The following is an 18727-nucleotide window of genomic DNA, read 5'->3' on the forward strand; positions in this document are numbered from 1 at the left end:
CATGTAACCAAGTATGTTTTGACAGGAAAATATATTGTTGGTGAAGTAGTTGGTGGGGTTGGGGGTGGAGTGGATGGGAGAAAGTGGGGGGATTTATGCAGGATGCAAAGTTATAACATTACTTGAAGTCTCCAAGAAATCACTCTTCTAAATTGCAGAAGTTTCACCATTTGGACAATAGTTGGGATGTTGAGGGGCATGAATTTATTTCTGTGGGAGTTTGGTGGAGAGCGTTAGCAAAATGGAAAAGTGTTCTGACTATTCTCTAGGCGGAGATATTGTTCGATCACTTCTTGATGTCATGGCTGAGGTTGAACACTTTAATAGGAGAAGAATCTGGGCTTTAGAGTCACACAGACTGGGTTGCACTCTGACCCACTCACTGAGTAGGAGCCTGTGATCCCATCAACTCAGCCCAGAGCCTCATCAACGGTAAAACGAGGCTGTTAGTAGCTCCTACGTCACAGTGTTAGGCGAATGGAGTAGGTAAGGCAGGAAGGGCATCATGGTATATGAAATAATGTACCCCAATTCAGGCATGCTCTTCATCTTAATCTGCACTCCTGTGGGTGTGACCTTGAACATGTCATTTCAGTTAAGGTGTGGCCCAACTGAATGAGGTGGGGTCTTATTCCATGTTGCTAGAGGTCTTATGAAGAGAAGACACTGAAAGCCAGAGTTAGAGACCGGCACAGGGAGAAGCTGGAGGCAGCAGAACCTAAAAGAGCAGCTAGAAGGGAGAAAGCATGACCATGTGATGTGACGGAGGCAGAAATGTAAGCCAAGGAATCCCAAGAATTGGTGGAAGCCAGTGCCAGAAAACTACAAATTTTGGGAAGAAAGCAAGCCTGCTGCTATCTTGATTTTGGACTTCCAGCCTCAAGACCATGAGCCAATAAACCCCCATTGTTTAAGCCACTGTGTGTATTTATCGTGGCAGCCTAGAAAACTAAGACTGGCCTCAAGTAAAAGTCTGTGCATTATGAGGAACAACAAAGGAATGGCATTACTGCAGGGTGTTGAAAACAGATGGTAATTAATATTTTAAAATTTTAACTTATGTGTGGGACTAGAGCAAAAAAATGTTTATTTGGTACAAAATTTATATTTTGACTAGTGCATTTCCTAATATAGCTTTTGTAGACAGCTTAATTGAACACCATATGTATGTGGAACCTTGAGTAGGACATGAGATTTTGTTGGTTTGTTCAGAGTGATGCCCTGATAAATCCCAGAGTAATTTGAATAGTGAATAAAAAAGTATTTGCAAAGTCCCTTTCGGGGAATGGTTAGAAAGGGGGAAAATTCAACTTCCCCAAGTTGAATTCTTGATATTTCCATGAGCAGTGTGGACAACCAAAGCAATAGGCCGAGTCCCCAATCTTGGGGTTTGTTCATATGAAACTTATCTCCACAAAGGATAAGTCAAGCCTACTTAAAATTAAGCCTAAGAGTCACCCCCAAGAGAGCCTCTTTTGTTGCTCAGATGCAGCTTCTCTCTCCAGCCAATATGATGAGCAGTCTCACCACCCTCCCCCTCTCTGCATGGGACATGACTCCCAGGGGTGTGGACATTCCTGGCAATGTGGGACAGAAATCCTGGAATGAGCTGAGACTCAGCATCAAGGGATTGAGAAAACAGTCTTGACCAAAAGGGGAAAGAGTAAAAAGAGACAAAATAAAGTGTCGGTGGCTGAGAGATTTAAAACAGAGTTGAGAGGTTATCCTGGAAGTTATTCTTACACACTAAATAGTTATCACCTTGTTAGTCAAGATGTAATGGAGAGGGTGGAGGGAACTGCCTGAAAATGTAGAGCTGTGTTCCAGTAGCCATGTTTTTTGATGATGATTATAAAATGATATAACTTCCACAATGTGATGTGTGATTGTGAAAACCTTGTGTCTGATGCTCCTTTTATCTACCTTATCAACAGATGAGTAAAACATATGAATAAAAATAAATAATGGGGAAACAAATGTTAAAGTAAATTTAGATTGAAATGCAAGTGATCAATGTAAGGGGAGGGGTAAGGAGTATGGTATGTATGAATTTTTTTCTGTTGTCTTTTATTCCTTTTTCTGATGATGACTATGCAACTATGTGATGATATTGTGAATTATTGATTATATATCTAGAACAGAATGATCATAAAATCAACCCTGCGCATTTAGTAGGCATTTGAAAAAGGCTCCATGTGTGCAAAACAGTGGGAAACCAAAAGCTGAGACTCTGGCTCAGAAGAGAAAAAGGATGTACTCTGGCCTGAGTCACTGAGCTCCACTACCCACCACTGGGATCTTTAAACAGTGTCTGCAGACCTCTTAACTTGGAATTTATCTAGGCCAATAATGAGAACCTTTTAGCATTCCATTAGCCCTATGCCAACTCAATGCTAGACTGAGTTACGTACCCCCCGAAATGTTCTTAATCTTAATCCACTTCCCTATGGTTGTGAACCCATTGGAAATGGGATCTTGTGAAGATGGTTTAGGTAAGGTGTGGCCCAACTAAATAAGAGCGGGTCTTAATCTGGATTATTAGAGATCTTTCAAGGAAAAGGCCACAGGGACAAGGTGGAAGTCAGTAGGAACCAGGAAGAGAAAGGCGAGGACATCGCCGCATGATGGGAAGCAGGGATTTAAGCCAAGAAACCCAAAGGATGGCCGTACCAGAATACTACAAAATTGGGGTTGGGGGAAGCATGGCCCTGCAGACATCTTCATTTTGGATTTCCACCTTCTGAAACCACAAGCCGATAGATTCTTGTTGTTGGCCAACCCCCTTGTGTAATTGCAGTGTCTGTAATGGCAGCTTGGAAAACTAAGACTTGGGGAAGGGTACAGGCGGCAAGAGGCTTAAAGTCGTTTTTGTTGAGAATCTGCCACTCCCATCCTTTAGGCACTGGCCAGAGAAGACTTGCAACATGCTAGGACAGTGCTGGCCATGCTCCCTTCCTCTGTCCACTCCGAGCTGCTGGCCATGCTCCCTTCCTCTGTCCACTCCGAGCTGCTGGCCATGCTCCCTTCCTCTGTCCACTCCGAGCTGCTGGCCATGCTCCCTTCCTCTGTCCACTCCGAGCTGCTGGCCATGCTCCCCACTAGTGAGTCCAAGAAGCCTGTTCTGGAATGGATTCTGATGCCTGGGTCCTTATTTTACTTCTCCCTTTATCTCTTCCTCCATATCCAATAAGCAATTATATTGTCTACTCTACCTTCCAAATATATCGTCTATCTTTTTAATTTTGTTTTCACACCTAACACCTTAAGCCAGACTGCCATCATTTCTTGCCTGTACTTGTAAGCACTTTCTAAAAGCCCTTTCTTTGCTTTCTCTTCCTCCTCCACTGAAGTTGAAGGGAGCTCATAAAATGCAGATCTGGTGATGTCACTCCTCCCTTTAAAAACCTTAGTGGTTCCTCCTTACTTTTAAGTTCAAAATCCTTAATTCAGTCTGAAAGGCTTTATGTCATCTGGCCTTCGCCAACATTTCCAAATCTCTGCCCAGTCACTGTCACCCTCAACCTTTGCTGCAGATAGTACTGGCCTTATTGGAATTCCTTAAACACACCATGCTCTCTCCCATGACTGAAGGCCTTCACACGGTGTGGTGGTCAGGTCCAGGTGTCAGCGTGGCCAGGTGATGGTGCGTAGTTCTGGTGTGTGGACTGCAACCATTAGCATGTGAAACTCATCTATGGCTGATGCCATCTGCAGTCGGCTAAGGGGACGGCCTTCCCCAGTGAGCGATGTTGAATTTGATTAGTTGGAGGCTTTAAAAGAGAGAGGTCAGAAAAGCACCCAGCCCAAGCAGCTCAGCACACCTCAGCTCAGCTCTCATAGCTCAGCCCAGATGTTTGGAGATGCAGAAAGGAATCGCCCCCCAAAAGCTGTTGGAACCCAGAAGCTGGGAGAGAAGGCCAGCCGTGTTCACTGTGTCTTCCCATTGACAGAGAAACTCAGATGAAAGCCAGCTGCTTTCCTCTGAAGCACTGTAAGTTTTTAACTAAATAAATCCCCTTTTACTGGAAGTCAGTCCATCTCTGGTGTGCTGAATTCTGGCAGCTTTGGCAGACTAGAACACATGGGCTCGTCCCTCCGACTGAAATCTCTTCCACACTCCTTAGGCTGATAATCGCGACCAGTTCTCTTGGTTCTATTTAAAGTGCAATTTTAGATACCTTCCTTGATTTTCCAAAATATACTGGTTTCCTTCTATAATATGCTCCCTCAGCAACCTGGGTGTTTCTCCTTTCAGCTAGTCATTACACTTGTTAATAATTATTGATCTCACGCCCTGTTTGTTTTGCTTTCCTATCATACCCCTGAGTAGGAGCTGTCAAGAAAATTACCTGAAACTTGGGGAAAATGGGAAAAATCCACTGTGTGCCTTTTCAAAGTCATATTGGATCATTATTGAGCAAGCCCACTGGCTGCTCTACGAGATGGGATGTTTATTTGATGCATAATTTGCTACTTATTAAGGCCCAGACTCTGAAAAGCTAGATACTGGTTTTTAAAAATCAATTTGTTGCAGAATATTTTTTTCTGATAAAGTTGCAAGTGATTTCTGCCTGGTTATAGTTTTATTGCCTTATAGGTCATGAATCATTTGTGTATTCATCCTTGCAGTCTTATTCCAGCATTCCATATTTCACTGACTCTGTATACTTTGGTCATTTGTATCTTTGAGTCACCTGTGCCATCCTGCCGTTTCCCTCGTTAATGAGTCAAACGGCTCTTTGATAGGTGTCCCCATGTAGCTGTACGACAGCTGCCTTTTTAAGGTTTTGAGGTTGTGCTCTGATACAGTAACTTAGCAGGAATGCAACAGGTATTTGATGACTCAATAGGTGGGCCCTTAGAATAGTTTCTGATGGGCTAGAGGTCAGAAGGTTGGCTGGGAGAAAGGAGAGAAGCACTGGAAAACACTGCCCTGTTCGTGAGGAAGGTGCCAGAGAGGAGGTGTTGGTGATTGCCGTGTTCAAGTCTTAATCCATGGTCCTGTGGGTGGAACCCATCTGCAGACGACCTTTGAGGTGCTGTCATTAGCTGAGGCGAGGACTCATTTGTGAACAGAATCGTGGAAGATCTTGTTTAGATGAGAGCAAATGGAACCAGGGTGGGCCTGAATCCATAGGACGAAGGCCTTGTGAAGCGGATATTTGGATGCAGGCAGAGGAAACCAGCAGGGCAGATATGATGACAGCAAGCTCAGCATGTGGCGGGAGGCAGAGATGCCAACCAAGGAGCCCCAAGGATGGTGGCAACCAGCCCCAGATGCTATGGACGGGAGGGAAGTATGGCCCTGCTGATGCCTGGATTTTGACTTTTAACCTCCTAAAAGAGGAACCGATGAATTCCTGCTGTTAAGCTGATCAGTGTGTGGCATTTGTCACAACAGCTCTGGCAAGATAAGACAGTTGGGAAACTCAATGCCCACACCTTTAAAGATGGAAAGACTTGGAAATCTTTGGATGAGGAAATGGAAATAAACCCAGAAGGACAGTTGTGTGTGCTGATATTTTCTCTAATAGAGAGCTCTCCCCTCCCCCCAGCATAGATCTTGAGCTTAGGCACAGGCACTTGTGTCAGGAGAACTGAAATAGCTCTAGGATTAGGGCATGTGAGGCTGAGGCTGTGCTCCTTAAGACTGGTCCTCTCCTCTTCTTCCAGGACCCTGGCTAAACTACTTGCTCCAATCTCCTTTGCAGTTAGCAGTGGCCACGTGCTCGGGCTCTGCCGGATGGGATCTGAGTGAAGGCATGTGAGCCAGCTTTAGGTCTGACCTGTAGAAACCTCCCAGGAGAAATTCTCACTCTCTATTCCCAGGTGCTGGAAGAATGGTTTCCCCTGAGGGTCTGGAGGAGGGGAAGCCTTGAGAAAGAGCACTGGTACCTGACAGACTGTCTGAAGAGTTTCCCTATTGGCCTACCTGGAAGTAAAATGTTACTGGCTGAAGCCATGGAGATTTGGGTCACTTGACAAGCCGTCAGCCTACCCTGGTGGCTGGAGAACTCGATTCAGATCTCCGTCTTTAACCACGCTGTGCAGCGACCTCTCCTTCCATGGAACTGTTAGCAGACTCTATGTGGGTCATTAAATCTGGTGTCTAATGATATGCTATTTTGAGTGATGACTTAAAACTAAATAGGATCCAAACTGTCCCACGGAATACACTGTTTAAAATAATGTTGCTAGGTATTCCATTAAAAAGAGGCTCCATGGCTAAATGAGTCTGAGAAGCAGTAGGCTGAATGGGTTTCATCTTTGCAGGACTTTCTAGAGCCTCTAATAATGGGCTTAAAAAGTACTTCTAGAATATATCTATGTTCATGTTCCTTTGACCATGGAATTTTTTAAATAGACAACAGTTTGGGAAATGTGCATATAACCCTTCACCTAACATATATTTTGTGCCTCTTGTGAGGTTAAAAGTCATGAAGAAAGGACTTTATTTTTGTCTGATACTCTGCCCCTAAAGTATAAAACACAGCGTGATGAATTCCATTGCTGAGACACACACAGCTCTGTAGCAATACGTGAAAAGCTTAGCTTTTGGGGATGAGGCAGGAATGCTTTAGGAAGCTCTCATTTATGAGTTGGGTTTTAAAAGATGAATAAAGATTTCCCAAAAAGTAAAGAATAGGTGGGCTGATACCATGAAGTATTTCACGTAAAGGGAACAAGGACAGGAGCACAGAGACTGGAAAATGAACAGAGAAAGAGAGTCAGTTTTAAAAATGGGAATTAAGAGAAACCACTTGGATTCTGTCTGCCAAACACACAGTTGCTGTCCCAGGCTCCTCTGGCATCTCTTTGGGAAGGGAGACACCCCTTCTCCCTCTATCTCATTACTGGGGACCCCTGCAGGTCAGGGATTATGTTTTATTTATCTTTTCAATCCCTTTTCCTACACATGGCCTGGGAAATAGTCCACATGCACGGGACAGCACACAGCCTTCTCTGCCTGAGATTTCTTGTTTGAAAATCAGAAAGTACAACCCTTACAGGTTGTTATAGTGTTTGAATTGAAAATTCCTGTAAAGCATTTGATACAGTGGCTGGTACACAATACACAGTCACTAAGTGGTAGCTGTGATATCATTAGCTTATTTAATTCTTATAGCAGAAAGAGAGGAGGAGGCAGTGAGGGAGGCAGACCACCCAAAGGAAGGCAGGATGGAGAGGGCGGTACAGCTTGCCTACTTCACTTCCCCACTTAGCTAAGCTGGAAGGCACATGCCCTTTGCTGTCTGTTTCAGGAATGCTCCCTGCTTTCCCTCATTTCACAGTGCGGCTGTTCTGGGGGCCCTGAGTGAGATTTTGGGTCACAGTCAGCACATGCTGCCAGAGGCAGAGGTCAGTGGGAGAAAAGTGCATGCTGGACACAGGGACAGAGCAGAACAAGGGGTTCTTCTGGAAAGAACGCCCTGCCTTTCCTGGGGCTGGCGTCTGTCTGCAGCTTCCATGTCCGCCCGTGGATGCAGACCTGGCCGGTGCTGGGAAGCAGCTGGTGGTCTGCTCTGTCCTTGGCCCATGTCCCTGGGCCTGATGAGAAACCACGGGCACAGGGAGAGCCGGGCGCCTCCTCCTCGGAGGGGCTATGCCCCAATAAATTGCATTTTTATGATGAAATTCATGATGCCAAGAAGCCAGGGAGCCAAGGATGTGGACATGGTGTGTAGAGAAAAATGAGTGCCGGGGAGTTTTAAGGCCAGTGCTGTGAGCCTCCGTGGGGCCTGGAGGACGGGGCGCCGGGGCTGTTGGTGACTCAGGACGGGCCTCTCCTCCCACGGCCCCGGGGGGCAGGGGGAGGACACGCGGGGAAGGTCGGGAGGGGCTGGCCGCCGGGGGAACTCCCCGAGGGACGGATCCCACAGACGGGGTTCCAGGGCAGGAGGGGCATCCTTGGAGAGGGTTCGCCGGCAGGGCCATCGGCCACCCCGGCCCTCCCGAGGGCGGAGGCGGAGCTTCTCCCTGGGCAGCGCCTGCCAGCTGGGCTCCGCAGGGTTGGGCTGCCCGGAGCGCAGCAAAGGGGGAGAAAGAGCAGGGGCCCCCCCACCTCTGCTTTACTTTTCGGGGTGGGGTGGGTGTTTGATTATCTATGTCAGGAGACCTTAACTATAATTTCTATCTTTACACTCAGTAATTTCACAACGAAGATTCAAGAAAGCAATTGGAAGACGGCGCGGGCACCCTATGCGGTGTAAAGACCCCGGCAGCTGGGAGGCGCAGCCTGATGAGGCAGGGACGCCTCCGGGTCCCATCACGCCCCGACGGGTGTAGACGGCTCACGGCTCAGGCCGAGGCTGGGGAGCGCGCGGAAGGCGGGGGGCAGCGAGCGGTGCGGGGGACTCTTCTCACCCTCCCCGGCCCCCCTGCTCCAGAGAAAAGGTCCTCCCGCCATGGGCCTCCGCTCAGAGTCCACAGGACACAGGCCGGCGCCCTCTGCCCCGCGCCTAAGGCCCCCCTAGACCTGCCGCTGCCCGGACCGCACCCCCAGCACCCAGCATCCGGGCTACCGTGGACATTCAGCCCGAGCATTCGCATGGCAGTCTCAACCCCAGCGAGTCCCCTCTCCTTACTTGACTAGCATCTTCCACTCAGGTTTTCAGACCCCATTGTTGGGTCACAGCTCCCATCCCACCCCCCTGCGCCATCAGACTTGTCAATTGCTGTTTCCCAAGGCCCTGATGTTAACCTCTGTGATGGGTGATCATACAAAGCCAGAGCCTAAGATAATGGCACACGCACACACACACGCAGCACACACACGCACACACGCAACACACACACACACACACATCTCACAGTAACTTTCTGGACTGTGACCCATGGTTACTATGACAGCAGTGGTGATGGTGGCGCGTGTCAGCGTCTGCTGTCCTCACTCTGCATAAGGACACACCCCCAAGGGGTGAACGAGCGAGTGGGCACACTGCGGGGGTGACCCGGGAGGGGGGACGGGAGTGGGGACGGGCGCGGACTCACCGGGTGGTCTGCATCCAGCTCCGCCCCGTAGCTGAGAATCTGGTTGGCAAACCTGTCGAGCTCTTGGATGGTTTTCGGGAACCAGGGCACTGAAACAGAGAAGGGCACCGTCCCGGCCAGGTGGGCAGGAAAAGGCCAAAGCCTTACCCAACGCCAGAAGAAAGGATCCGCCCCAAAGAGTTGTCAGTGATGACGACCTGGGCTCCAGGTAACCCCCAATTCAAGTTATATTCCGCTTGCCTTGGAAACTAACTTTAAAAAGTATTCCCAAACATATCACCTCTCTTAGAGATTTTCTTTGAAATATCTCAAATTGTATCTCCCATTGATCATGGTATAGTGGAATGGTGTTCAATGGTTTTCTTTAGCAGCAAAATATTACATGTAACCCCCAGATACAGATCAATGAAACCAGAGCTGTTCTGTTGGAAACCAGGGTGGGTCCCTGAGACCATCTCCCTTCCCACGTGTGCTGTGGGACCAAAGGCCCCAGGCTCTCCTGCCGCCCCTCTGATCCTGCAGCCAGCTTGGAACTCCCTGGGGAGGAGTCAGGTTGTCTGGGATTTGATGATACGTTGTGGTGCCTCAAGAATTTGTGGCCTTGCTTTTAAAACTGCACAATGGGAGTGACGGGGGCCTAGGTGGTGTGACCTACAAAGAATGGGGGCTGCAGGAGGGCCCTAGGGAAAAGACATGTTGGCACCCAACATCTCCATGGCCTGCTGTGGAGAGGACAGACAGGACCTGGAATTGTCCCTGGGATGAGCAGAGAAAGGAGATTTTGGACTGAAGCTTCCATGAGGGTGGAGATCACAAGTACACTATAATTCTGGGAATGGGGGCGGGATGAAGGAATAAACTGGTAGGTCAACAGTAGCCACCATTCATTGTCAGAGCATCTACTAGGGTCTCGTTGCTGTTTCAGAAATATCTCCAAAATCAGGAATTGATTATAACCTCTCCTGTACAGATAAGAAACTGAGGCTCCAAAGGGCTAAACAAGTGGCCTAAGAGCAACCAGAGGTAAGAAATGGGTCATCCAGAAAGAAACGAGACGGCCGAGCAGACGTGGTAGGAAACCATGAAGTGAGTCCAGGGCGCCCAAAGTGTCCCCTGAAATGAGGTTTAGGGGACAGGTACTGAGCTCGCAGTTAGTCAGGTCCAGCTTACAATCTAATTAGACTGCGATTGGCAATTGCCAACATCTGCCTGCTTATCCTCCCTGTGCCTAAGTTTCCACCTATAAAAGAAACAGAGGATACAAACATTTTTTGAGGGCTCACCACTTTGCATTTTTGAGGGATATCCCCTTTAATTGAGGATTGCTGGGGGAAAGAAAGGAGAATGACGGTGAAGAGTGCATCTTCGTGTCTGGTGTGTAAAGGGCAGCTCACCACTTTCCCCTTCTCTGACGGCTGTGGTGGGACGGGAAAGGACAGGCATGCCATCTCGTGGCCAACCCTGGGAAACATCACTCATGGGGTAAGCCCAGGAGCCTCAGGAGAAGAAGCGAACGCATTACATATTCTACCACAGCAGCAAGGACTGCGTCTCAAAGATGTTAATGACGGCCAGTTTAGAGCTCCTTTCCACAAATTTGAGGTGCTTAAGCTCTTTCCTGCCCATATTAATAACAAAAACTGTGACCAACTCCTGTTCTAAATACCCATGAGATGGGTGGTATTGTTTTTCCCTTATGACAAATGAGGAGACTGAGGCACAATGAGGTTAAGCGACACACCAAATTTACACTGCCAGTAAACAGTGCAACCGGAATTCAAACTCGGTTCCAGCTGACTCTGTGGTCTCCATCACAGATCTACCCTGCCGCTTGTGGGAGAGCAGCAGAGCACACTGGCTCTGGAGTCCGGCTGTCTGGTTGGCTCTTTTCAGTCCCCTGGGAGGTCTCTATGCCCTGAAAATGCAGCCCACTTCTCCAGATGGGGTCCCTGTGGACAGTAATAAAGAGGTCTTCATTGTCGTAATAATTCCAGTTAATGCTTATACAGCACTTGCTGTGTATCTAAACGCTTTACACACACAACTTCATGTAATCTTCAAAACAGTCCATGAAGTACATAGTGTTGTGAGCCCCATTTTACAAATGAAGAAACTGAAAGGCAGAGAAGGAAGTCTCTGGGATAGGCCTCTCTGTTCCCAGCAGCCTAGACTCTGCAGCATCGAACAACACAGCACTAGGCTCCATGTGAAATGAAGCCCGGCTTCCCACTCCATCACCTGGACTTTCTGCAAACTTCCCCTTCTCCCTATGTCCAGTGCTTTTCCCTGCGCGATGAACCTCTGTTATCAGCACTGGAAATAGTCTATTTCCCACCCAGGTTTGGAAGAGCATGGGAGGGAAGACACCATTGTAGTCAGCCAGGGCTCAGGGTCTCCTGTAAGACCATTTCCATTTCTCCAGAACGCTGCCACGGAGGGGCTCCAGGAAGGGGCTCCACCTGCTGTCCTTTGGGCTCAACACCACTGGTAGCCTCACCACCTCACTTCCAAGGCATCTTTTTTTTTTTCTTGTTTGCCTGGAAATCATCCATCACTCTGGTAGTAACTGCTGCCACCAGAGATAGGGCAAGCCAGCCTTTTCTTCCTGTACCACCTTCTCATTTGTGGGAACCTTAGACTCGCCAAAGGAGAACCCACAAATGTGTGTTGAGCGCCTACTGTGTGCGGGGCAGTGGGCATAGAGGGGTAAACACAATGAAGTCTCCACCCTATGACGCTTAGATTATAGTTGTGGAGACAGCAAATAAAGAATAAATAAAATTTAAATATATAACAATGCTAAGGAGTTCTTGAAGGACATGGAGAGATGGGATGTGATGTTATATGACATCCCATGGCTCTGGAGCCCAGGGTGAGGGGCCTGGTGACTTGACACTGCTGCCCAAGGCTGTCTACTGCAAAGTACCTCTGTCCAGGACCATCTGGACAGCCTGGATATCCCTGGTTTCCTACACAGTTCCTCTTTGTCTCAGGAAAAGTCCGTCTACCCATGGTTGAAAGCCTGGAAAACAGAGCCAAACAACCTGTGTTTTAGTTTCCCAGCTGCTAAAACAAATACCATGCAATGGGTTGGCTTAGCCACCGAATTTTATTGGCTCATGGCTTCAGAGGCTATGAGGCTTGCTGCTGTGTGGGGTTATATCTTTTGGGGCTAGCCATCTTTGGGCTTCCTCAGCTTTCCCATCCCATGACAGTGTACATGGCAGTGTCTTCTCCTGCCTCGATTTCCTCATCTGCAATAAGGGAAAAGCAAAACCATCCAGAGTCCATTGACTTCCAGTTCCTAGCTGCGCCCCAATGGCTTCTCTCTCTGGTGCTTTTTCAATAAGACCTCTAGTGGTCCTATTAAAGTGGGCTCACACTGAGGGGAATGGATTATGATTAAGAACGTATTTTTCTGGAGTATATAACTCCAAACCACCATAGTTCATCTTCTATACCCTAAAAGATATCTTCCTCCGACATACAAAGTGCATACATCCCATCACAACATCCTAAAGCTGTATGACATTTGAGAACAATGCCAAGTACCAAGCCTCGTCACCATTTATGGGTGTGGTCAGCCCTGGGGCTAAATTCCTCTGATGGACCTGTGGAACCTAGAAAAACAAGTCGTCTGCTTCCAATATACAATGGAGGGTAAGAAGAGGTAAACATTTCCCTTCCAGAAGAAAGGAATTGGCAGGGAAGCAGGGGTCACAAGTCCCAAACCAGTCTGAAAACCAACAGGGCAAACTCCTTTAGATTTCAAGGTCTCAGAGTCATCCATGGATTGATATTCTGTCCTCTGCACCTGATGGAGCAGCAGCCTCACCCCTTCCGAGCACCTGCACACTGGCCACGCTCTCCCCGAGTACTGGGCTGTGGGCCTCACTCTCCCTGAACATGAGAATGGCAACCAGGCTCCCTAGGAATTCTGTGAGGCCCTGCTGTCTCTGTGTGTCACACGGTGGTGGACCTGCTCTTTCCACACTCGTGGGGTGATCTGCTCTCTTGGCCCAAAGAGAACTTTTCAATCAGAATTCTGCTTCCATGGCCCTGCCCTTGAAGTCATCTGTTCCTTTCAGTCCAGGCTGACAATGGCTCTGCTCATACAAATTTCACAAAAGCATGTTGACTTCATATGCAGTTAAAGTGGATCCAGACTATCAGACAATAGAACTTTCCACAGATCTTTCCTGGATAACTGCATTTCCAATCTTGGCTTCAAGTGAAGTGGCTGATGGGATCCCTGTTCAGCCACACCCCCCTCTTTAGCAAAGGATTGTTCACTTAAACCCTTACATGGAGCCCTGTCCTCTGGGGTCTCACTTCCTGAAAGCTCAGGGATGTCCATGATACAACTGCTTCTTGCCCTAGTCTCAGAACATACAGAACAAGCTCACAATTTTTGAAACCATTAATATCTGGTTTCTTTTTGATTGAGTTTAATCCTAAATTTATCTCTTTCTTTTCTCATCTTTCCATAAGTTGCAAGGAAGAACCAGGTTGCAACTTTCACACTTAGCTTGAAAATCTCCTCAGCTAAATATCCAAGTCCATCACTTGCAAGTTTTGCCTTCCATCCAACACCAGAGCTCAATTTTGCCAAGTTTTTTGCCACTTTATAATAAGGATCATCTTTCTTCCATTTCCAATAACAAATACTTTATTTCCTTCTGAGGCCTTGCTGGAAGTAACTTTAACATCCATATTTCTACCAACGTTCTGTTCATAAGTTATGTATTCTCTAGGACAATACAAACTTTGTCTACAGCTCTCACCCATTTAAAAAAAAATTCTCTATTAGAGAGGTTGTGGGTTTACAGAACAACTATACCTAAAATACAAGATTCCCACACAACTATCCCACCTCAAACTCCTTGCACTGGTGTGGAACATTTGTTATAATTGATGAAAACAGACTTCACTAATTGTACTATTAACTATAATCCATAATCTGACTTAGGGTTCACTGTGTAGTGTACTTCTATGGATTAAATTTATTTTCTTATTATCATATAACAATACAATCTAACACTTCCCCTTTTAATCACATTCAGATGGATATTTCAGTGTCATCAACTTCATTCACGTTGTTGTGCTAACCTCACCACCATCCGTTACGAAAACATTCCCATCATTCTAAAGAGGAAACTTATATTTCAAAGCCTTAACTTCCCGTTCCCTGTCCCTGTTCCTTCCCCTGATAACTTATATTCTAGATTCTGACTCTATAAGTTTGCTTGTTCTAATTGTTTCAAGTCAATGAGCTCATACAATATTGGTCCTTTCGTGTCCATCTCATTTCACTCAACATGATGTCTTCAAAGTTCAACCAGGTTGTCACAAGTATCAGAACTTCATTCCTTTTTATGGATGAGTAATATTCATTGTCCATATATACCAGATTTTATTTATCCATTCATTGATCTACAGACACTTGGGTCTCTGCCGTATTTTGATCGTCATGAACAATGTTGCTATGAACACTGTCACAAATATCTGTTCAAGCCCCTGCTTCAATTCTTTGGGGTAAACACCTAGTAATGGGATTGGCAGGTCATATAGTAGCTCTGTCCTTAGCTTTCTAAAGAACCACCAAACTGTCTTCCACAGTGTCTGTACCATTTTACATTGTCACTGTCATAGCAGCCATTCTAATGGATGTGAAATGGTATCATATTGTGGTTTTGATTTGTATTTCCCTGATAGCTAAAGATGTTGAGCATTTTTTCATTTGCTGGTCATATTCTTTGGAGAGATGTCTGTTCAATTCTTTTGCCCATTTTTTAACTAGGTTGTTTGTCCTTTGATGTTAATTTGAAGGATTTCTTCATATATTCTGAATGTTAAACATTTATCATATATGTGATTTTCAAATATTTTCTCCCACTGTGTAAGTTTCATTTTACTTTGAGGCAAAAGATTTTAAATTTTGATGAGTCTCATTTATCTATTTTTTTTTTGTTGTTGCTTGTGTGTAGGGTGTAAAGCCTAAGAAACCATTGCTTAATGCCAGGACCTGAAGATACTTCCCCATGTTTTCTTTAAGGAGTTTGACACATTTAGCTCTTATATTTAGGTCACTATTTGTTGAAGAGACTTATTCTTTCCTATTGGGTGATCTTTACCTCCTTGTCCAAAATAAGTTGGCCATAAATGTGAGAGTTGACTTCTGAGCTCTCAATTGAATTCCATTGGTCTATATGGCTGTCCTTGTGCCAGTACCATGCTGTTTTGGTTACTGTGGCTTTGTAATAAGTTTTAAGATCAGGGAATAGGAGTCCTTTAACTTCATTCTCTTTTTTAAGATGGCTTTAGTTATCTGGGACCCCTTTCTCTTCCAAATATATTTGATGATTGGCTTTTCTATTTCTGCAAAGAAGGTTGTTAGAATTTTTGTTAGGATTGACATCTTAATATTAATTTTTCCAATCCATGAACACAGAATGTCATTCCATTTATTTATGTCTTCTTTATTTCTTTTAGCAATATTTTATGGTTTTCTGAGTATAAGTCCTTAACAATCTTGGTTAGATTTATTCCTAGATATTTGATCCTTTTAGTTGCTATTGTGAATGGAATTTTTTCTTGGTTTCTTCTTCTGATTGTTCATTGTTTATATACAGAAACACTACATATTTGTTTTTGTTTTACTGAGAATATTGTGCTTGCTGGTAGAAGTTACTGAAAATGAACAAAACAAATGCCAATAGAAAATGTACTGTATTTGAATGTCCCTAATCTATATAAAATTAATGGTGTAACAGCCTCTGTTGGAAAAATGGCTGCATGGACATTTCTTATTTTATGTCCCCTTATAAATAAAAATAAACCTTTTTATTCACAAGTAAACAAAATATGGGAATTCAAATCCATATCCATAGAGATGCAGTGTGTCAGAATTGCATTTCAGTTTCTCCTTTATATTTCTGTGTCACACAAGGTCAACCAAATTCAGTGAGCTCCAAAACACTCTTCGGCCATCAGGATGAGCTGCTTACTCACAGGTTTAATAAAAATGGTTAGCTTTTAAAACATAAAAAGGCAAAATCCTAAAACAGTTTTTAAATTGTTCACAAGAAAATAAAGTTAGAAATATCTTTTCTTTACTCAATACTGAGTTTTCATAGTACAGATGTACTATGCTACATTCTTGCATAGCCCGTGCTCCATGCAGCCTTCAGTAATCAGTAGCCATGACCAAACAGGTCCCACTTTCTGAGATCATGAGCACTGTGAAAAGAAATTAAATGCTTTAACGTAGAAAGAACATTGTAAATATCATCACCATCAACTTCTTCTCCCTCTTGCAACAGAGGTTCCACAGAATGATCAAATTAGTCTACAGACTCATCCATCAGCTAGCTTTGCGCTATGCCAACTCTGTCCTGGGTATTATGTTCTTCACTCCATAAGAGGCTGTAGGTTTTACTGCAGACTTCTAGAGCATCTGATATTACACGTTCCTCCACAACAAACTTAATCTGCTTTAATTGAGCATGCAGATGCTTTTCCATTCTTCCTGTGCTATAGGTTTTCTAAGTTAGAATACTGTGGGATCTGTAGCAAGTTTGCTGCCTTCTCTGCATCTGCAGAATACTTTGGTAAGTGTGATAAGAAAATGCTGAGTCAATTTCTTTCTATCATCAATTTGAGTTTTTCTCTCTTTGGCAGTTAGAATTCTCTTGCTAGTACCCCTCACCAATGCAGCATGTGCCTCAGGAGCTTGACAAATTGTACAAACTGTCAGCTCTATAAGACAGCTTTTGATGGTCAGGCATTGCTTCCTCTCCCTAAACAGGTTCTTCTAATAGCAAATTTGTCATATATTCCAAGTCTTTCAACAGTTCTTGAGAGTTTGTCCACCGAGTAGGCTCCATGTGTGTGTAAATAACTTTCAAGAAAGAAAGGAACCAGCATTCTAGTGAGGTTTCCATTTGGATGGTCCCTTCCCCTTCTTTTTGCTAATGATTCTTCTGCTTTGGGTCATGTCTGTTAACAGCTTTTTGTGAAGGAATTCTCCAGCTGCAGGTCAGCGTGCTGAGTACACCGAGTGGTAAACGTCTTCACAATCTTCATTTGAAAGGGCTTCTCTGCTTCCATGGAGTATCAGAGCAGCCAGTCGCATAGCTTCCACAGCAGCATCATATTCCTTATCAATATCATTGACACAACATGGTACTTCAGTTGGTTAGTGAACAGCTCCAACTTGGGGAATAATTCTCTCTTAGTATATAAACTCTGCAGAGCTTTAGGTAATTGTCATTTAGAAAATTTTCATCCATGTACCAATTCCTTCAATACAAATAGCTCTAATTTAGTAATAGCACCATGGTGTCTATGAGTAAATGTACTCTTACAAATGGAGTTCATATTTTCAATTTCATCTTGACTTTCTTATAGCTCTTTGCATTTCATAAATAGTAGCTCCAACTTTTCATTGGCTCTCTTCCCAATCATTTCATTTCTCTCAGCTTCACACTGTTTCTGTGTATTATCCGATGAATATTATGCTGATGTAAGGCAACATTCTCCAGCGCAGCCACGAGCTTCCTGGCTGATTGTCTCTCTTCTCTGCTAAGATATAAACAATGTCAAGGAGCATTTTATTCCAAAGCTGATAATCATATCTGGCCATAACTGCCCTGTAACTGTCACATAGTTTTTGAAGCAGAGGATTAAATGTTACTGCCCATTTAATCTAGTCCCCAAGACTTGCCCAGTAAGCGTACTCGTATGTCTAAAAGCTCTGACCTGGGAGTTTGACAAACCATTCAAAAGGGAAATTACTGTGTCCATCATATACTCATCATAAGTTATGCTAAATTGACACTGTCGAATCAGGACTCCAATAAATTCACAAAAATTTGAATGAAATTTTTCCCACAGGGGTCCAGGCATGGTAAAAGGATAATCACCACGGTCCTTATCAAATTTTTCAGTCATTTATCTGATGATTTCTGCATTCTGCATATTTTGAAATGTCTCTATTCTCACAGTATTTCGACATCCTGAATGCTGGATAAAAATGTTTATCAAATCCACAAGTGCAATGTCCCTGTCTTGTCCATGCGATTCAACCATTCGTCCACCACGGACTGCACTGCACTTTTCCCCAGTTTGACCTCCTCGGATAATGTAACTGGCTCCCCTTCACCATTCTGTGAGGTGCCCATTGACCCTTCCACGGCCTGTTCCTCTAACTCCAGCGTCAATTCTGCTATTCTCCCGGAGATTTATTTTTAATTGTTGACTTTTAATGTATGTAAACCCTACCTTAATAAAGTTGGGGAGGGGGCAACCCTCTAGCTTGGGTACTGGTTTTATTAGTAATGAAGGAAATTGAGGCCCAGGGAAGTTGTGCAATTTGCCCAAGGTCTCAGCTGATAAGTGATAGAGCAGGATTCAAACACACGAAGAAATAATTCCAGCAATTAGCCACTGTTCACACAAGCAGGTCAGAGCTCCTCACCCGGACTGTCTCCTGGAGATTTTTGAGGTTTCTTATTTGTAGATGGAGGCAGCCAGGATGACCCCTTTTCCTTCTCCCTTTCACCTCTGTTTCTTTGAGTATGCTGCCCACATCTGAAGGGGCAGTGGTTTCTTTAGTGGAATCCCGCCACGCTGGTGACTCATTGCTAGAGAACTTGTCCCACAGTGAAGTAAAAGAAGTGTCGTACAACTCAAAACATTTAAAATAGACTCAAAGCTTTATCAGCTGCCCTTTTGG

The 18727-nt window shown here is 45.0% G+C and overlaps 1 protein-coding gene and 2 pseudogenes across 1 annotated transcript in view; all 3 read right to left on the reverse strand.

Annotated features, from left to right (window-relative positions):
• Positions 1-18727, reverse strand: part of PAH (phenylalanine hydroxylase) — a 77748-nt gene that overhangs the window by 23351 nt on the left and 35670 nt on the right. The window contains exon 4 of the mRNA XM_077111829.1: positions 8992-9080. Within this exon, the coding sequence (XP_076967944.1) occupies positions 8992-9080 (89 nt within the window). The remainder of the gene's footprint in view (positions 1-8991; positions 9081-18727) is intronic.
• Positions 16185-17558, reverse strand: LOC143690354 (cohesin subunit SA-1 pseudogene; annotated as a pseudogene).
• On the reverse strand, positions 17500-18402 carry LOC143690355 (cohesin subunit SA-1 pseudogene; annotated as a pseudogene).

Source organism: Tamandua tetradactyla, chromosome 7, assembly GCF_023851605.1.
Source record: "Tamandua tetradactyla isolate mTamTet1 chromosome 7, mTamTet1.pri, whole genome shotgun sequence".
Classification (NCBI taxonomy): Eukaryota; Metazoa; Chordata; class Mammalia; order Pilosa; family Myrmecophagidae; genus Tamandua; species Tamandua tetradactyla.